Genomic DNA, 26,609 nt, shown 5'->3' with positions numbered 1-26,609 from the left:
TCCCTTGGAACTGCTTGGATCTTATAGCTAAGGCTGACTTCAATAGCTGCGGAATAATCTCGGTCTATCAGTTCCACGGGTTTACGCATGGAGCTCTAGAGCGTCAGAGAACGCTGTTGGAGCTGAGTATATCATCATGGAGAAACAAGCTGGTGTGAGATTGAGCAATATGTGGGGAAGCATGAAAGGAAAACAGAAAGCCCAGATTGTGCTGCAGGTTGTCGATATCGAGAAGTCACTTGCCGCAACAAAGTTTCGAAAGGTTGGGGCTTTGTATTACAAGGAGGATCTCCCTGCAAGGCCCAACCCAATGGCCTCGTTGTACATCGACAGCGCCGGAAATGAGGTGCAAAGCTCAAAGTTCGGCATCGGACCGACCAACCATCGTGCATTTTTCGATTTTGGGAGAGCAGATCTGGATATTGATCGTGGTCCATGTATGTGTTTTGCCTATCCGACACTTCTAATTGGTGTGTCTCGCATGTTAACTAGGATGGCCAATTTAGGGGGCACACCCGGAGGTTTCATGATAGCAATCGCAAACAGAGAGATTGCTTCTGCGAAAGCAGATCTTAGATACCCATTAATGCCGGAGGGATTGTTCCGTGGACCTCGACAATACCAACCTAACACTGCAAAGAAGCTATCCACACTGAAACAGTACCTCAAGGTGGCTTCTAATGTTCTCCCGGAGCATCCAGAAACTCATTCATCTGTTCTCTGGCATGGAGACCTCAATTTGCAGAATATCTTCGTCGCCCCTGACGAGCCCACCCAGATTCTCGGAATTATTGACTGGCAATCTGTCAGCGCCTGTCCGCTGTTCATGCAGGCCACGCGTCCAGCCTTTCTAGAATACAACGGTCCTCTCCCTGAAGAATTAGGAAAGGTCCATCTTCCAGCGAACTTTGATTCCCTCAGTCCAGACGAACAACACAAAGCCAAGGCGTTGCACCAGGCCCAAACATTGCACAATCTGTACCTAGCCCGATCTCGCCAAGCAAATCCAGAGGTATTCCAAGCGTTACAGGGTCAGAATACACTCCGTCATCAAGTGAGTGTTATTCCCGGGTTGACGTTGATGGACTACGAACCGTGCCTCGCTAGCCTCCTCAGAGACGTGGAGAAAGAATGGACCAACATCGTTGGCGTGAAAACAGACGGCTCGCCAGTAATACCGTGGCCCTTGCAATATTCAGCTGCCGAGGCGCAGCAACAGGCAACGGATGCAGACTTGTGGGCTCAGGGTGTGGAACTAATGAATGAATGCATCCACGACACTGGGTGCTTCAAACATTGGGACGGTAGGGTTAGTGAAGTCGATTATGAGGTCTCCAAAAAGCAACTCGATGAAGGAGTACAGCGGTTTTTACTTCGCGAGGCTAGGGATGAAAATGAACGCAAGGCATGGCTTAGAGCTCTTCCGTTTGTGGATTGATTAGAACAATTACCTACTCCGTGTATTTAGAACAGCACTTCGATTGGTCATATACTCTGCGGTTCACGAATTGAGCAAAGACAACCTGCATCTGGCACCTGAATCTCCCGCATTGCATTTTCAATCACCATAATACTGCCCCTCGACTATTTTCTTCTCGAAAAAGGCCAGGCTTCCGCTCAATGTAGTATAGAACCACGTGACCGCATCCAGACAGTTGGGATCACGTGGCTTTGTTCCCAAGCCGATAGCAGTCACGTGGTCGATGGCGAACTAGGCCTGTTTCTGGTTGCTTAGTCCTTCATCTAACTACCGCGCCAGTGTCCAAACTATCATGCAGGATGTTGCGACGCAACCGCACCCTTACTGGCTGCGGAACCTGTCGAAGTCGTCATGTAAAATGCGACGAAAACCGCCCGGTCTGCCAGAAATGTCAGCAACAAGATCTGGAGTGTCTTGGATACGAGCGCCAATTGTGCTGGGCCGACGATGATGCCCATGATAACACAGCTCGGATCTATCGGCGCCCTCTATTTTCTGGTAACTGATTCACGTTGCGTGCTATGTGATTGTCATGGCTAATTCGGCTACCAGTGGCGGACCAGCGGAGAATGACACAAATGATGGTAGATAGTCTTGGCCAACAGTCCGCTAGTACTGCGTTGACGATATTGGAGAGCGGTAACGAGGGCTCGTTTCAAGGCCCATTCGGTCTATTGAACATGGCCCCGCATGGGGCGTCTCTCGACACTGCAACTCCATCACAATTAGATATGCCGCCCCACGAGTTCGAGATGGATGCTATCTGGGAGTCACTGGACACGAATTCCGCTACCCCCGGGGACACTCACTTTTTGGCTGGGTTGTATGATCTAGTTGAGGAATACCAGAACGTAGATCCTGTAAGCGCACTGATGCCGCTTGGACTTACACCCAACGACCTTCACATATCTTTTGCAGAAGGCCTGGAAGGAAGGCCCGACGAAATTGCATTTCAGCAATCTTTGACGAATCTGAGCCCTAGCCCCTCACCCGCACTTCAAGAGAGCAAGCGCATCCCTCCTCTAGCACCTGATCTGTTACGCTATTTCAAGGAGAACGTTCAATCCTTGTCTTTCCCTTTGAGAAATTCCGTGAAGTGCCCCTGGCAGGCAATCTATCTGCCTAGTGCAATGAGTACATTTGCGGAGCTCAGCATTAATCGAACAACTAGCCATACCAGGCTATCTCTGTTCTATTCCCTTCTGGCTGCCAGCTGCCTCCACATGTATGCACGAAACGAGTCTGCCGAGAACTTGAATATATCGGGGAAGAGATTCAAAGACATCGCCGCACAGCATCTAGGGCTGGCCATGAACAAGGAGGTCTTGGGACCTGGACGAGCCAAGTATAAGGAAATCCTAGTTGCCACTTTGTCAATGGTTATGCTCGCGGTATGTTTCGATAATCACTTGTTGGTCTGTTCAAGCTACTAATGCGACGGCTCAGATCTTCCACGGAGAGAATTCAAATGCACAGGCTTTCCTTGTTGACGCAGAATATCTAATTCGCATACGCGGTCTCCCAAAGCCCCACAAGTCGGTCAAGGTCCGATCCTTACACCACGTCTACACCTATATACGTATCATGGCCGAAAGTACATGCGGATGTGCCCTTCTCAACATCTGTCCAGACCGGCCTAGCTCTAGCTTGCTCTCGATTGAGTCATCTCCAGTCTCTCTAAGAAGCTTCCGCATGGCACACAACATTCTGGATGGCGAGATTGACATCGCGTTGGAGAAAGGTAACAAAATCGGCCACAATGATATCCACCTGGAAATAATGGGCCAGTGGAACGAGACGCTGTTTGAGGATATCTACGGAATCCCAGAGTCTTTATTGGCCCTCCTATCGCAGGTCATTCGTCTGGCTAACGAACAAGAACTACTCCACAGAGGCCCAACTGTGGATGTACGTGTTACGGACGAATTAAAGCGGCGGGCGAGCGCTCTCGAACAGTACATCCTGTCGTGGGAACCGCCATCTACCCCTCTCTCGGCGAGGGAAGAGGCGAGCAGGGAGGGCCAGACAACTTACTTCCAAGCTCGAGCGATGCACCAGGCTTTGATCCTGTTTTATTATCGTCGCGTCCCCAATATCAGCGCATGGATTCTTCAAGATACTGTCCGAAAGTGCTTGGATTTCCTGGTGCGCAGCGATAACGCCCATTTGGGAAGCGCAATTAGTGATAAAACGATCATCTGGCCCGGGTTTATGGCGGCCTGTGAAGCATTAAAACCTGACCTGCAGTCCAAATCACTAGACTGGTTAGTCACTGCCGGGAATCGGACGTCTCTGGGCCCGTTTTCTGCGGCCGCCGGAACTGCACAATGTGTCTGGAAGGCACGAGCAGAGGCGAAGGATTATACACTGAGTTGGTTCGATGTTATGAAGCATGAGAGATGCCCTATCATTGCGACATGATATTACATGGTTACAGAATGAACTTGAAAAACATGTCATGACATTTTCTAAAAAGCAGATTGATGATTAGATCTTCGACTCAGGCCGCGAAGCCTCTTCCAAAACCGCCCTAGGAATTTCTTCCTCCAAGCTAGGACCCAGCGGCTTCCAACCTAGCTGCTCTCGTGCCCGAACGGCCTGATACTGAGCGTTCGTTCCCCACAGCACAGCACCATGAGCAGTCAATTTGTCTGCAGCTTCTGCGTCGATCTCCTGGACCTCTGGACTCTTGATCAAGTCCTTCCCGGCAGCAAACGAAGACACTCGTTTGGAAATCTCTCCAAAAGGCTAAACATTAGACGTCAGAAAATTATCCATCAAAGAATGAAAGGCATATTCTGGAATCATAACTAACCATCTTTCCGTTCTCCGCAAAATAAATCCCATTCTGGTTCCACAGTCCTGCACCCGAGGAGCTAGAGGATGTCGCTTTCTGCACCAACGACACGATCAACTTGGCCAGATCCGAAACGTGGATGTTACTCCAGCAGCTCAGCCCCTTCCCGACTTGAATACCATGGCCATGTCGAAGAGTTGCTTTTGCAAGGTCGGGTAGCTGAATGCTGCGTTGGTTGACCGGGCCTCGGCCTCGGCCATAGATCAATGGACCATAAATGATGGCTGTTCGAACGTGCGGTTGGGAAGCGGAAAGCTTAAGGAGAAGATTGTCGACAGCGCGTTTTGAGGAAGAAGTGATGATCTTTCGGATTTCATCGATGCCGTGGAGATCGTTGTACTCTTGGGCTCGCGCTTGTCCGTAGGCATTCGCCGCAATATCGGGGCCAGAGAGGAGGCTTGCTCCAGCGATTTGGATCCACACTGATGAATTCCACGATTTTGTTAGAGTTTCATCCAAGCCGGCTAGGTAGAGCTGGGGAAAGGTATGAATCACCTGGGTTTTGGCGTTTGGTTTGTGTTAATCCTTGCGTGATAGCAGTTGCGCTGTTCAGATGATTGGAGCTGGCCAGGTCTTAGGTTTGTCCAGAATTAGTGAAAACTATTTCCTGATGTTAACATCAGCAACTCACTGAGAACGACATCAGCCTCGGAGGCTTCATTTGTGATCTGGGTTGTGGAGTCAAGGTCTCCAATGACTGGAGTCACGGTGGGAAACTTCTTGCTGATCATAGCTGCGCGGCTTTCGTTTCGGGCAAGAGCCATGATCTTTGAGGAGCGAAATGCTTCGGTGAGAGCGTAGAGGACATCGCCGCCGATGTATCCTGTTGCTCCGGTGCTAAGACGAACCACTGTCAGCGCTTATCTTCTACTTTCAAGAGAAGATGGATACAACTATATACGTACATGAAGATGCGAGGGGACATTGTTGCGTGGTCAGTTTGGAAACAATATTCAAACAGAAAATTTCAACTGAAAACTGCTACTAAAGCTGCGTTCTAAGGGGGTACATCTAGTCTTTTAGGAAGCTGATAAAATGACAGTCCATTTTGGGCTGTCGGGGACTCCTGCCTCTTTCTCTCCAGCCAGTGGCGAGTGGCCGCCGGAATAGTCCGAGGGCCCACATACGCTTACTCATCTCCAGCCAAATTGGCAGTTTATCGCGACGAGGGAAATGACGTATTGAATGACATAATTGGAAGTGTTTGTTTCGGCACGCGAGATTATGAGTCGCATATTGATCAGGAAGCTTGTAACGACAACAGATTTGGCAGGATACTGGGGGAGTGTGGGTGTACCTTACGCAGTGCGTCTGGACGCGGATGCCGCGCACTATATAAACCGAAAGGAATGGCTAGAGACTGCTCAAGTTATCAGCTTCAAAAGCTAGGGATTCTATTGAAAGATACACCGAGTTCCCCGATTGCCCTCCCTTCAAACAGCTTCAAAGCTGTTCAAAACCAATATGTCGACCGAAGAATTCCCCACCACTCCTCTCCATCAGCATTATGATGTAGTGATTGTCGGCGGTGCCACCAGCGGCTCTTCCATCGCATGGCACCTGGTCACGAACCCTGACTTCAAAGGGTCAGTACTCGTCGTCGAACGGGACCCATCGCTACAGTATTCCGCCACTAAAGCGAGTAACAACTGTATGCGACAACAGTTTGCCACGGCTATCAATGTCCAGATTGCCCAGTACGCCGCCGAATTCGTCAAACGTTTCGGCAACGAGTTCCCGCCGGACGCGTGCGTGCCGGATACCCCGATCCGCAGCTTCGGGTACCTCTATTTATCGGACTCGGAGAGATTCACGGAGGTGTTGAAACAGGACCAGGAATTGCAGGCGAGCTGTGGAGCTGGCACGCAGATCTTATCAAGGGCCGAGGTCATGGCAAGGTACCCATTCTTCTTCACGGATGACATTGATGCCGGGAGCCTTAACCTCGTCGACGAGGGCGCTTTCAATGCCTTCGGAATGGTTGAATGGTTACGTCGAACAGCCCGTGAGAAGGGGGTGGAGTATATCAGCAACGAAGTCGTTGGTGTGAATATACAGAAAGACCAAGTGCAAAGCATCGAGTTGCAAAGCGGACAACGGATCACGGTGGGCAACCTGGTCAACGCTGCAGGAACTCGCGCGGCCACTGTCTCGAGACTAGGGGGGATCGATCTTCCCATCGAGGCGAGACGACGGTACACCTACATCTTCGAAGTCGACGAGCCACTCCCGCAAGACTTGCCCCTAACCATCGATCCATCGGGTGTCCATCTCCGTTCCTATGGCGCCAAAGACTACCTGGTTGGCTGCCCACCCATTGGTCCCGACACTGCGGTGGATGTGAAGGATTTCAGCTTCGCGGAAAATGCTTGGGAAGAGAAGGTCTTGCCGGTGATCACTCGCCGGGTTCCTCAATTCGCCAGTGCACGGGTGACCAACTCCTGGATGGGTCACTATGAGTTCAACACGTTTGACCAGAATGCTATTATTGGCCCACATAGCGAAGTTAGCAATTTGTTCTTTTGTGTCGGCTTCTCTGGCCATGGCAGTCAACAGGCTCCGGCCTGCGGACGCGGCGTGGCTGAGTTGGTCGTGTACGGAGGATTCAAGACACTTGATCTGAGTATGCTTTCCTATAAGAGGATAGTGGAAAACCGTCCTCTTACGGAGCGCGCAGTCATATAGGTATATATAGCGGAACGGGGTGGAAGAAAAGGATCCGAGAAATGAGGCCATGGAAAAGACGCAGTGGCTCATATGCCAATCTTCGGTAGACATATAACCTAATTAGAATGATGACAAACGTGGACATGAGCAGCTAGACTCAATGCACATCTTTTTTCTCGAGCCTCGTGGCGCGATGTTTTCTCCAGTCCTGACATAGCTGTTTCTGCTATATTCCTCGATACATATGACAATTTACCAGGTCTCAAGGCCCGGGGTGTCCCGTGTCTTCAATGAGGGATTCCTAAGCCACAAGCCCTGGACCCACTGCCTATAATCTTCCTTAGTTTGACACTTTCTGGAAGGATCGAAATAGGGGTAGGCGGTTGTGAATCTAGGGCACATGGAAAGCCAAAGGATAAAGAACCTACCGTTTGAGCTCTTAGTACAAATCTTGAAAGATCGTTTTGATGCTAGCGAACCGTGAATCTCTTGATCATGATGGGACAAGTTTTGAGCCCCTGACGAATCTAAGTTATTTCTGAGCTTGGCAGCAGCCTGCCTGCAAGCCGCCTTCTGTCGGAAGAAAGGGCAAGGAGCTTCCTTCATCAACTCAGTGGAAGAAACATGGTATTTTGATTTTAATCTGAGCAGGATGAGGGTGGCTTTGCATGTCCAGGACAAGATGAAGCCATCTACAAATGGGAGGGTCACTGGACACGCTAAGCCTAGACAGGTAAGGTGTTTTCCACCCCACCCAAAAGGGCCGCTCTTTGCGTGCAGTCAATATGGAGCACTCACGCAATCCTCAAATTAATCATGAGCCGGAATCTCCATGCCAAGGATCAAGACGCCTGTCAATTAAATCTCCGACGCTTGGCTGGCGGTATCGTGGGCGAGGAGCAGGACCTAAAATGTGGAGAGGGACTTGGCGAATATTCTCGGGAGAAAGTCGGGTACGAGAATGGTACTATATCCGAAGCACCTCCACTTTCTAGCTCAATCAGTAAGTATGTCGACAATTTCTTTGCACAGACGTGTAGTTACTGGGCGTATTTCCATCAAACATCAGGACTTTACAGCCTCCCACAGGTACTAAATATTATCTCGTTGGGTGTACAGCAAGCTACGCATAACCTCGCGCAGGATAAGGAATCCAAGACTTCGTTAAACGAGCCAAGCAATAACGGTTATACATAATCCCACGCGAGGTTGGAAACCAGGATCCCACGTCAGTCAAGACGCGCATGCTTGGCATGTCAGAACTTGTCTTCGATTCCCACGCTTTCGTCATGCATTGATCGCTGTCCCGCACCATGTTCTGCGATCCTGATGACGGTTTTTGCGGGGACTGTTGCGCTAATAGGGTCTTAGAGCCCCGTCAATGTGAATATCCTTGCTAAAGACAGCGCTCTGCCAATGATCTAGCCCATCTTCGCGTGGAACCTTGCCCCCCCAGCTCCAGTGAATATGTTATCGGCTCTAGGGGGAACTCTAGTACAGCCACGTCGATAGGCTGGTCGGGGAAAACCGTCGGAAACGTCGCTACGAGACCTAGCGGACCAGAGTAAGGCCGTATAGGGTAGTCTAGTTGATCGTACAACCGGAGTAAAGTGGATCAGCTACTCAGTGCCACTAGAAGAGGCAGTATATAACCTTAGGTGCGACGCAATATGGGAAAGAGCTTTTCTCTAAGAAACATATCGTGCCTCCTACATCTCCATTTCATCCATCTTCAGAATGAATCTCTTTACGGCTCTTCTACTGGCTAGCACAGCTCATACTTACGTTATTGATCGCTCTCGAATTACCACACGCGACTCTCAAGTGGAAGTCAAGGACTACACATACAATGGAGACACCGGCCCCCTTCACTGGCATGACCTAGATCCATCGAAGAATGGAGCTTGTGCTTCCGGTCGTCATCAGTCCCCCATCGATATCATCACGGAGGAAATTAGCTACACTGCCCCTGGTACCCTTCATATCAACATTCCCAACGCAAATGCGTCCACTTTCGAAAACATAGGTGCTGGACTGGAGGTTATAGCCCAAGGGTCTCTGAGACTAAGAAACAAACAATACCCTCTGAAACAGTTCCATTTCCACACTCCAAGCGAGCATCACATCAACGGGGAGTACTTTCCCATGGAAGTGCACTTTGTCTTTCAGACTGCAAGTAAGCGATCACCACCACCCCACCGCATCATTGTCATAATAACCGACATACTAACGAATTCCAAGATGAAACCGCCGTCGTCGGCTTTCTCTTCCAGCTCGTCGAGAACCAACCCTCCTTCGCCCCCTTCGATTCTATATTCAATCATTGCAACGAAATAGCCGAAGCAGGAACCACAACAAATACTGGACCGACCGACTTTCATCTGTTGAGTAGACATCTGGAAGGGAACGTTATCTACAATTACACTGGTTCGTTGACTACGCCACCTTGCACGGAGCAGGTGCAATGGTTCGTTAGCCAGCAGCCTCTACCACTCAGCGTTCGTGATTACAATGAGGCGAAGAGGGTGTTGAAGTTTAATGCGAGGTATACGCAGAATACGCTTGGGGAGGATAACTTATTGGCGTGAGGTTGATGGTGATCTTCTTGAGTTGCTTAGGTTTACAAGGGACAGGATTTCGCAGTTGATGAGCTAATTCGACACTTGAGAAGGTTGGTTCTAGTTCAAAAATCTGTCTAAGATGATTCTGTTGAAAAGAAACAGTTGAATATCATTGTTGCTTTCTTTCTTTCTCGACGGGATACATCGCAGTATGTATCCGAGTTTACATGATGCATCACGGTACGATGTTTGGAGATCGACAAAAAGTAGGATAAAAGGAAACAAGGAAATTGACCTAAATAACGAAAGCGGAGCATTCTAGAAGGAGTCAGGCAGTAGTACAGTAAGTATCTAAAGCGAAGAACATAAGGTCCAAAGAGAAAACAGACGGTTCAAGAACAAGGGTTAAAACAAGGCCTTCCGGGAGACATTGATTCCCTTGATATCCCACTTCTGCGGCGCAGTCCGTTCCATCCACTCCGACCAATCGCCCCAGGGGGTAGGTCTAAGTATCTGCGCATACTCCCAATAGTCCGGATACCAACCCGCCGATGCCCAGTCAAGCAGCCCGGCAATATTATTCTGCTCGTCGATCGAGATGTTGCGAGGGGCAATTTCGCTGTGTGTGAACACCGAAGTATCTGTACGCGGCAACATGTTAGGTAGCTCAGTCGCATAGCGACGACCACGGCATTGATGATAACGCTCGACGATGCGAGCTCGCACCTCGGAGTCGCTTCGTAAAGGCCTTCCCGGTTCTTGAAGATCCTCGAATACTGGATCTTTGGAGGGAGTGCCATCGGCCATGCAGAGAAAGAGACCTTCTAGCTCTGGTGGCCGCGGGATGGCTCTGATCTGGGAAACAATGTCCCACGTTTGATGGCAGATAGACTCCTTGCTGGTCTCATCCAGTGTATCCCACTTCTCTGCCAGTGTCGATCCATCAATGCGAACCATTTTAATGAAGCCTTCCCTAGGGCCAAAATGCGCCGAAATTACTTCAGGCGAAGGGATGGAGGCGTTTCGAATCACAAGTCGCATTGCTTCAGCCTCTGATGGTTGCACGCCGCTTCCGTATTTCCATACAATAGAGCAGTTTGACTCCCATACAGTTCGTCCAACGTGTTTTCGTAGAATTCTGATGAACTCTTCAACAGGGGAGAGGTCTAAATGGCATACGGATGATAGCCATGGCGAGACAGTCGTGGCTTTTGCCACGTACGTGCGATTTTCGTCCAAGTTTCGGAGCCCACGAGGTAAGCCGCCCAGGAAGTCGGCCATTCTGTAAAGATCAAATATTGTTTGAATAGAGGGACCTTGGTGATGGAGGAAGATTTCAGCGGCTCGGTGCTGCTTGGGATTTGCGAGAGGTCGTAATCTCAACACACGTCAGAAGTGGGGATCAAAACAATTAACGATAAATGACTTTTTAGCCGGAATGTGCCTGATGGATTAAGTATTGCGTAAATGATAGAGGAGGTCTGCCTGATTTCTTTGTGTTATCTATTTCCTTTGTTCTATGTCCATGGTTTGGTAGCCAATCACATTGATCTATCGATCATTGTGAGATTTCTTTTTCTGGCCGTTATTCTGAGGGGCTATGCTGCCCCCATGGGTGTAAACCGTGGTTTTCCCTTTTGGCTTCCGACCAGCTGGTATATGCGAGAACTAATAAGAAAAAGCTTTTAATGACACCCTGTTAGCTCGAGGTTTAATAGCAAAGGAGCTCTTGAACTGCTCCTTTGATTTTTGACAACGGGGCTATATGCTTGCTCTATGAGAGTCCGGATAAATCCCTACGCAACAGATAGGGCTTCGTAGTTGTCGCACTGACAGCCAGGTGTTGGAAGCTTTATTCGGCATTGTAGGACCTAGACGCAATAAGGGATTTCTCCCTGATTGAACCTTGTCACTGGCGACAAACCTGCAGGGGTACCTTTTGCGACTCTTCGTTGCATGGAGATTTCCCACTGACTTGACACAGCCCTTGTATGGGGTGTACAAAGAAATTAACAGTATAAAAGGAGGACGTGAGTATCCTTCCAGAGTCAGTTTATTAGCGACCACAGCGAGTCTATTGAAAGACCACCAGAAGAAGATTGCTCACTTAACTCATCAAAAGCATCTCGAGTGATAAAATCAGGCGAGCTCTGACAAATCTTCTTTTAGACAAAAGACAGAATCTTGAGGTCTCGAGAAAATGAGTGACTATCCGACTTCAAGTACTCCCTTTAAGACAGTCCGATTCATGCAATTTTGCGAGTTTAACGGCCGCTCTTTTAAGAGACGGGTAGGAACCGAGACATGGCTTGAAGATAAATGCCCCTTCGAGCTGCCACCACTCGGATCAGGGGACATCAAACTCTCTCTTGTTATTCGGAAAATAGCTCCAGATAAGCCCAATCATTGGTGTCTGTTTGTAAGCCCCGAGAATGGGCCTGGCTCGGTGTATGAGGTTAGGGGAACCGGAGCAATTATGGGTTATCATCCATCAAGGCGTTTGGTTTGGATGCGGAGCCACGATATCTTAAGCATATCCGATCTGGCTACTTTAACGGAGCAGGAGGCAAAGATCGTGAAGGAGGTAGCAGATGTCGAGCCACCCCCTCAGGCACCGGACCTGGAGTCTGTCACTGAAAACAGTCAGGGTTGGACAGTGCGAGTAATTGAGAAATTGGTGGATAGAGGCATTGTGTCAAATTCCGAGCTTGAGATGGCAAGGTCAATGGTGCAACCAATTTGAGTTGGGGCTGACACTGGCGCAGGTGCGTGATTTGTCTTGTTGTTTCCTTGAATTTGCTGAGTTTGCGAAGTTCGTTATGTTACTTTTGAGAGTTAAGCCCAAAATCTGTTTTTTCTTTGTCCTAGCTAGGTAATTTTAGTTGGATTGGAGTGCTTTCCAGAAATAACCCTGTGTTAAATCGTTTCCGTGCAAACGTTGCGCCTAGCAGAGCCTTGCATCATGTACTGTATTTTGCTCGCTCGATTCAGTTATGCCTCCTTTGGCCGAATAGGTGTGTCTATAATGTGACAGATTTGAAGTACTGGATGATGGAAAAGAAGCAGAATGGGCTCATCCTCAAATCCTGGGTGAAGAAGGAAAAAGTTATTTAAAGCTATCACAACAAGTGGTTAATAGATTCAATCATATGAAAGCCATGTAATCTATTTTGGAACAGTGGCTATTGAGCGTGGAAATAGTTGCTTACCGCGAAGGTCCAATGTCCCCATCTCACAGTTTCTGTACGCTGCGAGCCGTAGTGCGTAGTAATAAGCGTATTCTCGCCTTTGAAACCCGCGTTACTGTTTATTAGGAATATTGCAAAGAGTCCATCAACATTGTAGTGATGCAATTCTCATGAAGATGATCTCCGTCAGTTCTAACCATGCAGCCATGGCCACCTGGAAGTCACCCTTCAAGATGTAAAAGGCTCCACCGCCACTTGGTGTAGCTTCCAGAACGGTACACAGTCATATCTATCGCTAGCTGTGAGACAGGTTCGGGCAATCTGGATGCTGGCTGCATCCCTCCTCATCCTCTCAATGAGAAGCTGTGATGTGAAATGGTCGCCTACATAATTTCAAACGGTCGCAAGAGAGAGAGTATTTGATAGGATAATAGTATCGAATGATCCTAAGAATGTTAATGTTTGTTCTTAATAGATTGATCCCATCAATGCGAGAGCGACGGACTGCTTACGACTGACCTGTCGCAAGGATAACATATCCTCCAAACCTAGCGAGCTAAATACCGGACCTAGCAACTCAACGCAAAGGCCTTGAGAGCCCATATTGTATCCCCTTTCTTTTCGTTCTCGTGGGTCCTCCGCAAAAGCCGTGCCTCTTGGCAACGCTAGAATGCTAAATAGGGTAACCGAACCATCCACTTAGCGATCCGACAAGACCCTTCGAGCGGTCGCATGGGGGCAAGGAAGTGGGAATTTCGAAATAGGAAAGTTGAGAGAAGGAAAAGAAACATCGTCAACAAAGCTTCATAGTAATCAAGTTCGATTCTTGCTTGGCGATGATGGAGGCATGCGTCCACGTGATCGTGTCTGCCTCGACCCGAAGACTTTCATCGAATCTCCAGAAGACCCAGATGTGATGTCATTTCATGAAGGCCAAACAGTACTGCGGCATTACTTCGGTGGTCTCATAATCTTCATCCCCCCTTGCCGTCTTGGGGTCCAAGAATGCCAGTCCTTTTGAAGCGTGATTTTGTGCAATGATCTAGAATGGGGGCGAAGCCAGTCTTTCGGAGACGGAATCCCTGATCTTCCCACTTCTCTTTCAAGCCTGTGATGGGTCTGTCCACGACCCGTTAACTGGAGTCTAACTGGTGGATCGAGATAATCATTGCACGATTTGTACAAGACAACGTCCTAGCGGACTATCGCATTATCAATAAGTGGCTCTATTCCCTGAGACTTTGCCTGGTGAGGCTGATGGGCGGCTGATCTGCCAAATCGTCGACTATTCGGCTGAAACGGCCCCCATCTCGCTCCAGAGAAACACTGCCCCTTTCCCGTGCGGACGGACATGCAAATTGAATTGTGCCGGGGGATCCTTACTCTTGGAAGGATAGACAGAAAGCCAACTCATGGGTCTGCTTCTCATATGGGTGCTTAACAATGGAAAAACGAAAACGCTGCTAGAAGGCACGTCATCCACATTTTTCTTCCATCTCGCTCGACCAGAATCGGCACGGCCGCTTTTCTCACTGTACGCCACGGCCACCCATTTTACGAAAATGCAACTGCACTTATTTCAGAGTCTGCTATTTCTCGCCCGGTACTTCAGCCTGGATAAATGGGCCCATGGTTATCATAAGGAGTCCTGCATGGACGGGTGGAGTTGTTCCTGCCAAGACGCGCCCGCGGAATGTCTTGGCGTGCGCATTGGCCCTGAACTTTCCCATCCTTCAGACGGGAGTCAGCTCTGCCCCCCAGAGCGTCGGCATACACCGTATACGCGCCTGATTCTATTCTTGAAAGTGACTTGGCGCTCAGTTTGTTTTTCTCTTGTGCGATGAGCAGATTGACGGGGGCGTCTTCAGAGGCTGTTAGGAAAGCCCTCTCATCGAAAGGTCACCACATGAATGATGGCTACGGAGTATAGTTATTGAGTGGATACTGTCTTCTAGCAAGAGTTTACAGACCCGCTGAGGCGTAATTTCTCCATTACAGTCAACAGCTTTACCCCGGAGCCCGAAGTTCCAAATACGATTCGACCAATGAAGCTGCTAAACCGAACATTGAGCGAAATCCACTCAATAGAATCTTGGGTGACATCTGATGAAACAGCTCCTTCCTTCTCAGCCTTCTTTCTACTCCGCCCCCCTGGCCCATTGTCTCTCACGTCAGTACCACCTTTCAAATATACTAGCGACTATAGTTGGCGTTAGGCCGTCTTGATCTAAGCGCCTGAACAGCACGCAAAGGGGGTCCAACAGAAGAGCCCCCTCGTCTTGTGCGATGATTGGTTCAGAGTGGTGATTTCGATTTACTTGAATCTCTTGGCTGAATGAGCATCAGAAATAAGCTAACGGCCAAGCCGATACGGGAAGAACTTGTCAAACGTATATAAACTGCTGATTATTCCTGGAGAATGGTCGAAGAGGAAAAGGACAACCTCAACCACTACACTCACTTTCCAATCACCCGGGCCTAAAACGGTTTCCGTCCATTCTTTAATAAAACTCTGCTGTTCATAGTCTCTCCTTGATATTTTATCCTCTTCTTCATTCACAATGTGGACCACCCTTCGCAACGCGGCCCTCTTCACGGCCGTCGCCATTCAGCCCTTGACGGGTGCTATTCCTGTGGAAAACAGCGTCGCCCGTCGTGACCAGCCCAAGACGGTGGATGTGACCATGAAGGGTCGCTTCCGGTACAGCCTCCTCCAGGAGGTTGAGAACCCTGACAACACCGAGTCATCGTTCAAGCGGACTATCGATACCTCCTATGAGATCAAACGCTCAAACTTCTTGGAGGAGACCAGCTCGGTAACCAAGACGGAGTCTGAATCCGTCAGCTCCGGAATCGAGCTTGGCGCATCGTACGGTGTCGCCGAAGCCAAGGTCAGCGCGGGCATGGAGACCTCGTCTCAGTTGGAGACTGCCTTGTCCAGCGTCAAGCAGATTTCGACCGAAGAGACGATCAGTGAATCGCGCTCAATCGAGCAGGAGTGTTAGTATCCAGAATAATTATCGCTTGAAAAATTGTTGTAGATGTTCATTGGCTAACGGTCTTTCTTTTGCTCGAACAGTCAAGGTCGGCAAAGGTGACAGCTTCAAGATCTACGAGCGCATCTTCGATGGCCCCGGAATCACCATCCACACGGATGCTGTCTCTGGTGGGCCCGACGCCAAGGACGATAGTGAGGTTGAATTCACCGTGACTCTCAAACAGAACCGCTTCCTCTCCGATATCAAGGTAAATACTTATGCGATGCATCACAAAGTAAGATTATAGTTCGCTAAGAGTAAAACAGGTCGAGACTGGAGACAGTGAGTTCTCCGAGCCTAGTGACGCCATCAGAATGGTCGACAACGGCAAGGCCGACATCAACAAGGGCCAGGATGGAGAGTAAGACCCCCCTCAGATTCATTCCTGTTTGTCAATGTGAGCCCGCTAATCTGTTCTTTGGCTTTCTCAGCTACGTCTGGCTGGTTCCCGTCTGGACTACCCAGGTTTCCGACGCCGCTTCTAACGTGCAGGTCGTCATCCAGGACAGCGAAGAGGAGGACCGTGACGACCTTGCGTCTGGAGCTGGAGGCGAGTACCGCTACCTGTTCCCTCAGGCGCAGGAGAACAACTCCGACAAGATCACCGACGTTCAGTTGTACCGCTCCGAAGATTCGCTGTCTTCTGATGCTCTTGCCGACATGGGCTTCCAGGGCATGTCTTCTGACATCAACGAGGACCGTGGCGGTGACTACCTTTACCTTCTGTGGAAGACTATCGATGTTGACGCTACCACTGTCCGCGTTTAGAAGGTTGACCTACCGATGAAGATGCTCGTTCCTGGTTGTGGTTCCTGGAAGGACCATTCCTTTTTCGGGTCTAGACATGATGTGTTTTTTTCTTTTTCTTCTCGACGATGAATAATCAGTTGTTCAGTTCGTTCTCTCGAGTATAATATTGTCTTTTTTCTTCCATATATATCTCATTCTTATAGACTTTGAACTACTCCAACTTGCCATAACTTGAAAATCAACATTTCTGATGAAGATCATTCGTGAAGGTTTGGATACCTAAAGTTGCTTTCTGCCAACGATTTCTCGTGTTGAAAGAAACAAAAGATAGTCCCAAAGAAAAGGCCTGAACGCTGTCGAATCTATCATCCTATGAGCGCAAATCTACTTCTTACCTCCGGTATTGTGTCAATTTCTTCCACGCCCGGCCTTCCACAAGAAAAGCCTCGTCAATGTGTGATCTTCATTGATCGGTTAAAGAGTCTGGAAAAAGGCTAGGTGATCTTTGTTATACAAGAAACTTGGCCATAAGATCATCGAGATAATTCATAAAAAGTCCTTTGCGTCACGAACATCTGTTATGTCCTCTGGGCGTTCGCTATGGGAAACGCCATAGATGCAGATATGCGCGAAATCTGCCGAGTGTTTCGCATTGTCTGATACCTCCACTCGGTTCATTCAATACTTACCTTTTCTGGCCCATGTCCTTTTTTAGCGAGTCGAATACCCGGGGATCAAAGTTCAACTTGAATTTGTCGGCTACTCGCAGGTCAATACCTGAGTACAGTTTTAGTGGCAGATACTGAGGGAGGCCACTCTCTTCAAGGCGGGAGTCGTGGGAGATAGGTACGATAGGAGGTTCTTTGTCGCAGCCCACCCTGGAATCTCGCTCGCACCGAAGACAAGAGCAGATTTGTTCTCTGGTTTGGCCATGGCAAGCTAGATAGGGCAATTAGTCACAAGACTAGATAGGAGTGGATGAAGTAGGGATATAGTAGCCTTGACTATCGTATTTATTATATCTGCGGCTCGCGCACATCACGAACCCTCAATTCATGACCACTGCGCAGGATTGACTATCTCCCAGATTATTGCCTCCACCAAGAACACTAGCACCAGTCATCTGCAGCTCTGATTTTTGGTCATGATCCGGACAGCTGCAAGTCGACTAGTAGTCAACAAAGACGCAAAGGGAGCCAGACCGTCGACCCATCGCCAAAGTGCAACGGAGCCGACTATCACGATTCAAGAAACTTTGGGGGAGTGTTTCATGGCAGTCGTACTTCTAACATCCTACATCACTCAGGTGGGGAGTTCTTCCGGTGTCCAAGGCTCAATGAGAATTCGGGACCGTCGAATACTGCCCCCATCGTCGGTGGATCTCCACCGAGAGCTAAACACTGGGGGCGGTTGATCCCTATCGCCATAATTCAATGAGTGTGCACGCATAATCATCAAATCAAGATCACAGACAAGGTTCATTGTATTGGATTGCTTTTCGATTTTGCCCTTTCCCGTCAAAGGAACCTAGACCATTGAAATCCTGGGCCTTGGCTGATCTATCTAATGGCGTGGTTAGATCGTGCCCTACAAACTACAGTATGATGTCCACTCGGATCCCTGTCAACAAAGGATTCCATAGCTATTGGCAAGAATCCATCTAGGCAGCAGATTGCATATTTTATCTGGACCAGTGGTAATAGTGTTAATATTCTTGTCGTTTGCGTTAAGCAGCCAGTTTTCGACGCGTTTAGAAGCCTGAAGCATGCACAATTACCATAAGCTGCTCGAGGTACGACGGAAGCAATCTTGAACCTTCATCGGTCATACAAAATGACCTTCCAAATTTGACAGACTTCAACTGTTCATATTTGAGTTCAATTACTCGGGTGGATACACCACGATCCGATCCAGATCCGCCCCCTTATAGTCGAATCCGTTATACAGGCCCCCTACGGTGATCGTATTCTTCTTCCCCTTTTCCAGGGTCAGCTGCAGCGGAGTAGAGAGGATGATGCCCTTGTGCGTGTCGCGCTGGTATAGCGTCTCCACCTTCTCGGTCTTCCCGTTCACAACGACGCTGCTGATGCGACGGAGTTGCCAAGACCCGCCGATGCGATCGGGGGTTCCTGCCGCTGTATAAATCGGTTAGACCGCGGTTGGGGAATTCGAGATAGGGGATGAGGAGACTTACGTTGGTCGCCGAAGCCCATGTCGTCAGTGTCTTCGATTTGTCGCGTCAGTAAAACATTCTGATTGTGTGTTGAGGCTGCTTACTTTGATAGTAGAACGACACCCATTGAGGCTTGCCGGTTCCCTCGATACCTTCGAAGGTCACGGTGCTGTCGTTGCCGTAGATTCCGGTGAGAATCACTCCGTCGGTCGCGAAGTTCTGGGCGGTTAGCGGATGACCTTTTCTTTCATCAATATCTGGAACGTACAGCTTCCTGCTTGAATGCGTCTCCCTTCGTCTTGGCTCTCTTTGCGGAATAAGTCTTTCCCTTGATGGGCTTCCACTCTCCGGTTTTCCTGCGGGAGTCAGTTCTGTTTATTTTTGTTTTATTTTTTATTTTTTGTGGTTTCTATAGCGAGGCGCTCGATATGAAGACTCACACGTTGAGATCGTAAACGTCGTTCCAAACAACTTCAAGACTATTCTTCTTCTCGTCAATTTCAACCGGAAGCCAAATGTATCGGCTCTCCCACAGGGAGTTGGAGTCCCACTGATTCTATTAGCAGCAATTCCGATAACTATAGGTCGAGACATTGGTCATACCTGATCACCAAGATACAAGTAGGTGGTCTTCTTCGACCCCTTAATCCTCAGTGAGTTTCCAGACTGCGAGTTGAACGAGCGCGTGTTCAACGGCGTAACGATAAATGGCTGCGACCAGGGCCCACTCAGCGAATCTGCTCTGAAACCAACCACATCTGTCAAAACGGTTAGTTCCAATTCCCTCATTATTTGTATCATTGACTAACTGTTTGGTCGGTATCCAGTTTTATGGCTCATAAGCGCCCAATAACTCCTGTCGGTCTGGATGATGGTTGGCGCTTCCAGATCGTACTTGTCGAACCGATGCACCACCTCGTCCAAAGCAGTGATGTTGTCATTGTACCGGGTGAGATACACATCGCGTCCTTCCTTGCGGTCGCCGTTGGAATACAGTGCATACGTCTTGTGGTCCTTGTAGTCCGTGAAAAGCCCAAAGTCTTGCGACCAGTTCCCGAGCGGTGCGGTCGCGTCAACGAAGCTGTAGGGGCCAGAGATATTGTTCGATGTCGCGAGGCCTTGTAGAAGCCAACCGTACGAGGAGTTGTCGGCGTGCCACCACATCTGTTCTCATTGTTAGCCAGCTTGCGGTTTGTTTGAGTAGGCTGAGCGCACATGATACTGATCCGCCTCCTCGCTGTAGACCACCTTGGGTCGCTGGATGATATGCTTGGTGGAGATGTAATCATGTCCTTCGACGGGTTCTAAGTACCCGTGTTAGCTCTTTCTTTCAATTGTCATATTGACGAACCGCGCAACAGATAAGTGAGAATCCATACTCAAAGCAAGTCCATGAGCTTCCCACGTCGCCAAATCGTCGGAACTGTAGACCGACACTCCGCCGCCCTCCTCCTGTCCCTCAGTCTTATACTCTCCGAACCACCAGAACTTTTCCGTTTTGTCGTCAAAGACGACGCCGCCCGCATGCGCATTAACCAACTCTCCATCTGTATCGCGCCATCGCCCTCCAGGCACGATGTATTTGCCCTGCGCGACAACGACCAGGGAAAGGCCGACAAGGGAAGAGAGCAACATAATGGCTGCAGAACTGTCGAATCTCAGCTCAAGTCTCACTGTCAGAAAAGACTCCTCATCCAGGCCCCAGCTAAATGCCTTCACAATTTATAATTCCCAACACTACCTCAGCCAAGTCGCGCATCGGCTGATTGTATCCCGAAACTGCGGGGTTGCATCATTCCAAGTTAAATGAATTTCTCCGTCCGGAGGCCTTAGTCTGGTTGGCGTCATGATTTCGTGCGGTTAATTGATCGATGAATCGTTGGTGCGGTGTAGCTAGTGCTTTTCAATTGGATCCTGATCTTGGTGTTGCTGTTCGGGCGTAGGTATGGCAGAAGTCTCGCGCCATAATCCCTCCGTTCCCCCGCAATTTGTTGCTTTTCTCCGAGGCGTTTAGCGTGGTGGTGGGCTTGGCCTGTCAAGGGGTTTATGCCGATCTCGTAGTGTTGGACAGGGTCTTGGCGTCGTTGGGATTTCAGGGAATACCAGGAACGAAGTAGCTCAAATACGTCCTGTTTGTTTGATGTAAATTCAAACAGTCCAAATGGCATCCACCACGCAAACTATGCAAACTAAGCAGACCATGCAAACCGGTGTTCCCTCCTCTTCAAGGACACTTTTCCTCGCCATCGCTATTTCTTTTCACCCATAATCCATCGACGTATTTACGAGGTTCCCGTGCTCTATAATAGCTTGAGGCTATAGTTATAATTCAATAACAGGATTTCGGGGCTCAAAAATAGAGGTTGTTGGCTAAAAACATATATTTATTTACTCAAGCAAACTCGTTACATTCCGAACTGTTAAGCATACAGTACGTTGAACGTAGGGAAGTAATAACCAGGATTATGTGCAAATGTAGAAGATACGAACAGCCGTGATTTTAGCTACATAAAAAAGATGATGATAAAGGTGTAGAGGAAGAAGAAAGAGGTGTTCAAAAGTGAGCAATCCAAGTAGCCATGGGTAAAGCGATGCTTGGCACACTGCCTGAGGCATTCCACATCAGCATTCGGGTGGTGCCTAATCCCAATACGGTTAGTGTCCATGTGACCCCGGTGGATCTATCCAGCCATGAGATCAGAGCAATTCAAGCATTCTATTCCATCGCTAGTTTGTCGTCTACTCAACTTGACACCCTGAGACTGACCGATTGCAGCTAAAAGGAGCCTCTGGGGGGATAATGCTCGGCACTGGTCTCAAATTCAGGTAACGTAAATATTTCCGTTGGTTTCATGATAGCCTCATGTTTTCCGCCATCACAAGCTTCTCATAAGGAGATATGGCGAGTCATATGTTATGGCATGAAGATCGGAGTTTATGTTGTGTTCGAATTGTATAAAGACCGACATGGCTGATGAAAAGAGGACTGATAATGCATCCATCATTTTAGGAACATTGGCAAAAACGAAAGATACGAAACCGAGCAGATATAGATACGTTATTGAATGATCACATCCAGAACCGCCGATTTCTTCTCCTCCAACACAACTCGAATACCTTCTTTGATGGCCTCATCTAACTCATCGACTCGCATGACTCGCCTCGTCCACAAGTTTCCATTTGCCGCCGCCTTAGCGATCTCTCCATAATTCGGTCCGTCTTCAACCAGCGAAATGCCAAGATCCTGATTCGTCAGGCCAGCAGCCATACCCTGGGGATGAACATCGGCCAGGCACTGACGTGTGGCATTCCAGCCACCATTGTTCAAGATCACCGTCAAGAAAGGACACCTGTAACGATGACTAGCCCAGTAGACGGCCGTGGGGACCGAGAACACAAAGCTGCCGTCACCAGTGATGCTGCACAGGAACGGACTTTCGACGGCTTCGTTAGCACGGATACTTGGTCGATCAGAGAGATCGTAGCGATATGTTGCGAGCTTCACGCCGATCGAGGCACCACCGGCCCAGCCGAGTCCGCTGCCCCCTTTTGTGATGTGGGATCCCGGACGCGTGAGCTGTAGCTGCTCGATCATAGCAACTTGATTAGTGACCGAGTCAGTGACAAAGATGGTGTCTTGTGGCACAAGGGCCTGAATACGGCCGCAGAGGAAGTCGACGTTACAGGGCTTATCCGGGCTAGAGAGGAGCTGGGCTGCGCGGAAGTCGATCTGCTTTTTGCCTTCGGCGTGAGCCGCGCGGAGCTCATGAGCGCGGGAAGCCCAGCCCTTTTGGTGGTCCGGGAGATGAGATGACCCCGCGATGTATGCATTCAACTGGATCAGGGAGGCGCAGGTATCGGCATGGAAAGTAGCCGAAGCACCGATGTCGAACACGTTCATACGTTCCTTACGCGGATCGAGGTCTATGTGGAAGATCTCCGCCGTGGAAGACGGCTGCACCCGCCGGGGGATCCAAGGCACGTCGGAATCCAACACTAGAATGACATCTGCAGATTTCACAGCGGGCGCGGCGCCAGTCCCTCGCGTCACGCACGCGGGATGGGTTGCTGGGAAACATACCTCACGGAGCTCGGAGTCGAACACGCGTAGCCCTTGAACGGTATCGGCGAGCTTGACCAGCTCCTTGACAGCGCGATGGTTGCGGCCCAGATAACCAGTTATAACCAAAGGCGATTTTGCGTCTAGCAGAGCATCCCCAATTAGTGCCACTCCCTCCGGGGAGAGTGACCCCAGCAGACAGGATGGGACGGGCTTCTTTCGGGACCCCAGTGAGGGAATTTCAGTTGCCAGAATCTCGCGAGTTGCAGTGAGATAGACAGGGCCCGGCGAGCCAGTCGTTGCCATAAGCACAGCTCGATGCACAATAGTCCCGACGTTGTGCGGAGACTTGATCTCCGCGCTGTATCGACTATAGGGGGCCACGAGAGCGGACTGGTCCCGAATATCCTGGTACCACTGCACATGCTCTGACCGGGAGCCTGGAGCCTCACACAACAGCGTGGAAGGCGCTACACCGGCGAAAATTACGACTGGGGCTCGTCCGCTAGATGCATTGTGCAAGCCCTGACCGAGCGCTGCAGTCCCCACGTCCACGTGCGCGAGCACACATGCTGGCTTATGGCTGATCCGGGCGTAACCATCCGCAGCAGACATAGCTACGAACTGATCGATCGATCAGCACGAGACAGATTCCTTGCCCAGTGCAGATCCTTGGATGGGTGGGGAAAGAACACACCTCGTGTTGGAACAGGATCATCTTGGGATATGATCTGGCTGGATCATTTTGGCGGCGGACATAGGCATCGATAATACTAGGATGATCGGAGCCAAGTACAGTGAAAAGATAATCGACGCCTGCCTGTCATTTGCGACATATCAATTGATAGAACAGTCGAAGAGAAAAAGGAAGGGGAAAGAGCTACCTCCGCTAGGGCCTCCAGAAAAGCATCAGCCACGATGAAAGCGCTCGTTCGATCGTACATTTTGCAATTCTTCTTTGACGAGGGTGGGCTGAAGAAGAATGCTGGTTTCAGCACACTCTTTCCCTTTATGCCGGTCACCTAATGTTCTATTGGAAGTGTGTGCCTACTGAGTACTTTGTGAGACCCGCCTTTGCCACTAATTGTTCGACTAGATCATTATTTTGACAGGGATCATGGGGACTAGTAATCGAAACATCGTGTGACAGAGCGAGCGGAGCGTTTTTCCTCCGGTGTATATTGAAACCGGCTAGATTTTTCGCCACGACGGCAGAGGCGCTGCTTAGAGTTAGCTTGACTTTGTGTCTTTGCAAAGCTTGGGCTCTTGGCCATGGTGGAACAACCTTTCATTTTATTTGCCATATCCCTTGTCTTCATGGAAGCAAAACGGGGGTGAAATTCAAGATGAAATGAAGGATCTGAGACCAACCCTCTTATTTTTCATTCCCGATCCCTACAGTCCACTGAATCGGGGTCAACATTCCTACCTGGATGATCCCGGGCCTATCGCCATCGGATGGTCCTCGTGGATACTAGGGTAATACCAGTGGGTCAAGCAGCGGGAGACATGAAGTCTAGTTTCGATTCCTTGGCGCAAAGCTCGATTACGACTACGACATAAGATTAATCACGATGAGACAGTAATTAGGATTAGAAGAATGACACCGAGACTGCCCGAAAGTATCTTGGAGACACCATCTCGCTGGCGGACCACAAAAAGCTTAACCCAACAAAGGGAATGTGTATTATTTTAACCCCTAGATAATGTGCAGTACACTTTATCACGAGTGAGCCGGCTCACTATGCATCTTAAGATCCGTTTGTATCAGGATCTGGTTCTTCGCCAACCGCTCCTGGCTACCAATGCTGCCAGCGTCGGCATCCAAGTCTTCCTCGTCCGCATGAGCAGTAGTCCGAAGCCCAGATTGCGACCCCAACCGGCTCATTTGATAATTCGCTCTTGACCGACTCCGGCCCTTCCTCGACCCATTCGACAGGGAACTGAACCAGCCCGGAAGAAGCTTCTGAATCGGATGTTTCAACATCGGCAAGCATGCACAGATGATTCCTGTACTGGCTTCAATGGCACTCCAGATCAGTGCGTCGAATGATCCCCATGTCGGATCGTGCGTCTTCGTACTGGCTACCATGGCCGACATCCGGATGACACTCGTGATACAGACGAAGAGACCCATACAGAAGACTAACATGACGCCGAGCTTGCGGGTGCGGTCGAGCTGGAGCTGTGCAAGCACTGGGAGCGGTAGTAGACAGACCCAGATATCGAGCCCTGTGTTGATACCTGCCCACGACCAGCGGAAACTAGCGTTCTGGACGCATTTCGCTGGGATGTCTTTGTTCCAGCTGGCGCGGACGGGGATGCATTGGAAGATGGTGGCGACCACGAAGCTGAATGTAGTGGAGACGACGAAGGCGATGCTGGTCCAGCAGACGAGGCGGAATGTGCGCGTGGGGAACAGACGGAGGTAGAAAGCGAGGAAGGATAGTTTGTTAAGGCCAAGGACGAGTTTGTAGAAAACTTGGAAGAGCCAGAAGAACTGTTCGTTTTCAAAGGGTTAGCCGTCTTGTCTTTTTTGTCTGGATTTTAGGAAACGTTAAAAATGAAGCAACTCACCTTCAGTGCTAAGACCTTGTTGCCCCCTGTTCGCTGGACGTCGATCCGATGGCGACCGAAAGCATAATGACATGCTGTGTGTTGTTATTAGAGCGTATCTTCAGGGGGAAACGAATAAAGGACCGACAATCACATACCCAGATCACCCATAACTGTATTCACGATTTGGAATACCTAGTTACTCTGGTCAGCTGGACTCAGAAACATGGAACTCAGTAAACAAACCATCGACACGGAAATGAGTGCATCATCAGCAGCCAGGCTGGTTTTTATATGTGCCTTCCACATAAGTCGATAGAGCACCAATACACCTGCAAGGGCCGTCAAAACCCCCGTCACCTGGACAAATAATGGACCTTTATTCGGCACTTCGTCCGGCGATAGCATTTCCATCATGGCTTTATCTGTATGGCCGGGAAGCCGCCCCGGTCGCTGGAAGGAACGAAGAAAAGAAGGCAGAGCGCAAAAATATAAACAAAAAGAAAAGACTGAAAAGAGTGTGATTGTGAATTGAGCTTTGGAAGAGTCGGATGCTACATGGAAAGAAACGAAAAGACAACCACGACGTCCGCCATGCAGCAAAAAGAACACTCCTTATAATGATTTCACTGCTTTAAATGGGTGCATTCAATACTTCTGGCCTACTGGCTATGGCTCCCAGATTCGTGGGATCAGGAAGTATACTAGAATTCTCCAGTCTCCACGCTGGGTAACCGGCATCCTACAAGTACTCAGTAGAGAAAATTCTTGACTTTGGCCTCGGACCACGCCAGACACGGTAGCTATTTGCTTGGGACTGTTTTGTTCCGTGTAGGTGATTTGCTTCGGAAGGGGGCATTTGCCTTCCCATTCGCACTAGAAGCAAGTTGTTCAATTAGCTGAGCAGGGGTATATAATTGAAAGAGTAGGTACTCCGTAGGAGGAGATCCACAAGCATCCGGTCATTAGCCATGGTGTGTGCACACTACGGACCGAAAGAGGATACTTTGATAAACTACGTGTAAAGATCGTGGACTGCCTATGTACACCGTAGTACTGAGTATGTACGATATACAGACTACAGAGCACGCGACATAAATCCAGATTGACGGATGTAACTTTTGATTATTGAATTCCGGACCGCGGCCGAGTTGGTTCGGCCCGCTGTGGGTCCACAATTAGGGTTCAAATTGGTCAGACTCCGCCAGGGCAACTCCACCCCCCATTGGCAGCTGAGTCGAGACGAATGGCAAAAGCTTAAAGGATGCACTAACTCAGC

The 26,609-nt window shown here is 49.4% G+C and overlaps 10 protein-coding genes across 10 annotated transcripts; 5 read left to right on the top strand and 5 right to left on the bottom strand.

The window, feature by feature from the left end:
* Positions 1 to 136: 136 nt before the first annotated feature.
* LDX57_002921 (uncharacterized protein) lies at positions 137 to 1,438 on the top strand (the record flags this gene model as incomplete). The annotated part of the gene is made up of 1 exon (XM_046084567.1): positions 137 to 1,438. One exon carries the CDS (start codon positions 137 to 139, stop codon positions 1,436 to 1,438), a length of 1,302 nt encoding a protein of 433 aa, XP_045940530.1.
* Positions 1,439 to 1,779: 341 nt separating this feature from the next.
* Positions 1,780 to 3,901, top strand: LDX57_002920 (Zn(II)2Cys6 transcription factor; the record flags this gene model as incomplete). The annotated part of the gene is made up of 3 exons (XM_046084566.1): positions 1,780 to 1,978; positions 2,033 to 2,871; positions 2,927 to 3,901. The coding sequence occupies 3 exons, from the start codon at positions 1,780 to 1,782 to the stop codon at positions 3,899 to 3,901; spliced, it is 2,013 nt and encodes a 670-aa protein (XP_045940529.1).
* A 66-nt stretch (positions 3,902 to 3,967) lies between these two features.
* On the bottom strand, positions 3,968 to 5,262 carry LDX57_002919 (uncharacterized protein; the record flags this gene model as incomplete). Its single annotated transcript, XM_046084565.1, has 5 exons — positions 3,968 to 4,228; positions 4,296 to 4,759; positions 4,833 to 4,910; positions 4,969 to 5,174; positions 5,243 to 5,262. The coding sequence occupies 5 exons, from the start codon at positions 5,260 to 5,262 to the stop codon at positions 3,968 to 3,970; spliced, it is 1,029 nt and encodes a 342-aa protein (XP_045940528.1).
* Positions 5,263 to 5,801: 539 nt separating this feature from the next.
* LDX57_002918 (NAD(P)/FAD-dependent oxidoreductase) lies at positions 5,802 to 7,022 on the top strand (the record flags this gene model as incomplete). The annotated part of the gene is made up of 1 exon (XM_046084564.1): positions 5,802 to 7,022. The coding sequence occupies one exon, from the start codon at positions 5,802 to 5,804 to the stop codon at positions 7,020 to 7,022; it is 1,221 nt and encodes a 406-aa protein (XP_045940527.1).
* Positions 7,023 to 8,046: 1,024 nt separating this feature from the next.
* On the top strand, positions 8,047 to 9,592 carry LDX57_002917 (carbonic anhydrase family protein; the record flags this gene model as incomplete). The annotated part of the gene is made up of 2 exons (XM_046084563.1): positions 8,047 to 9,180; positions 9,246 to 9,592. Exons 1-2 carry the CDS (start codon positions 8,742 to 8,744, stop codon positions 9,590 to 9,592), a joined length of 786 nt encoding a protein of 261 aa, XP_045940526.1. The 5' UTR covers positions 8,047 to 8,741.
* A 378-nt stretch (positions 9,593 to 9,970) lies between these two features.
* Positions 9,971 to 10,522, bottom strand: LDX57_002916 (uncharacterized protein; the record flags this gene model as incomplete). Its single annotated transcript, XM_046084562.1, has 1 exon — positions 9,971 to 10,522. One exon carries the CDS (start codon positions 10,520 to 10,522, stop codon positions 9,971 to 9,973), a length of 552 nt encoding a protein of 183 aa, XP_045940525.1.
* Positions 10,523 to 15,314: 4,792 nt separating this feature from the next.
* LDX57_002915 (uncharacterized protein) lies at positions 15,315 to 16,559 on the top strand (the record flags this gene model as incomplete). The annotated part of the gene is made up of 4 exons (XM_046084561.1): positions 15,315 to 15,753; positions 15,833 to 15,999; positions 16,058 to 16,152; positions 16,223 to 16,559. 4 exons carry the CDS (start codon positions 15,315 to 15,317, stop codon positions 16,557 to 16,559), a joined length of 1,038 nt encoding a protein of 345 aa, XP_045940524.1.
* A 1,863-nt stretch (positions 16,560 to 18,422) lies between these two features.
* Positions 18,423 to 20,349, bottom strand: LDX57_002914 (putative beta-glucanase; the record flags this gene model as incomplete). The annotated part of the gene is made up of 9 exons (XM_046084560.1): positions 18,423 to 18,676; positions 18,736 to 18,765; positions 18,819 to 18,933; positions 18,983 to 19,070; positions 19,155 to 19,264; positions 19,318 to 19,472; positions 19,524 to 19,878; positions 19,930 to 20,018; positions 20,094 to 20,349. 9 exons carry the CDS (start codon positions 20,347 to 20,349, stop codon positions 18,423 to 18,425), a joined length of 1,452 nt encoding a protein of 483 aa, XP_045940523.1.
* A 1,101-nt stretch (positions 20,350 to 21,450) lies between these two features.
* Positions 21,451 to 23,718, bottom strand: LDX57_002913 (uncharacterized protein; the record flags this gene model as incomplete). The annotated part of the gene is made up of 3 exons (XM_046084559.1): positions 21,451 to 23,398; positions 23,472 to 23,594; positions 23,659 to 23,718. The coding sequence occupies 3 exons, from the start codon at positions 23,716 to 23,718 to the stop codon at positions 21,773 to 21,775; spliced, it is 1,809 nt and encodes a 602-aa protein (XP_045940522.1). The 3' UTR covers positions 21,451 to 21,772.
* Positions 23,719 to 24,497: 779 nt separating this feature from the next.
* Positions 24,498 to 25,501, bottom strand: LDX57_002912 (uncharacterized protein; the record flags this gene model as incomplete). Its single annotated transcript, XM_046084558.1, has 3 exons — positions 24,498 to 25,274; positions 25,352 to 25,425; positions 25,489 to 25,501. 3 exons carry the CDS (start codon positions 25,499 to 25,501, stop codon positions 24,498 to 24,500), a joined length of 864 nt encoding a protein of 287 aa, XP_045940521.1.
* Between the last annotated feature and the right edge of the window lie 1,108 nt (positions 25,502 to 26,609).

The sequence above is a fragment of the Aspergillus melleus genome (genome assembly GCF_016097325.1).
Source record: "Aspergillus melleus strain CBS 546.65 chromosome Unknown contig2, whole genome shotgun sequence".
Taxonomy (NCBI): Eukaryota; Fungi; Ascomycota; class Eurotiomycetes; order Eurotiales; family Aspergillaceae; genus Aspergillus; species Aspergillus melleus.
The sequence above is the reverse complement of the archived record's forward strand: the minus strand, read 5'-3'. Positions and strand labels throughout refer to the sequence as shown.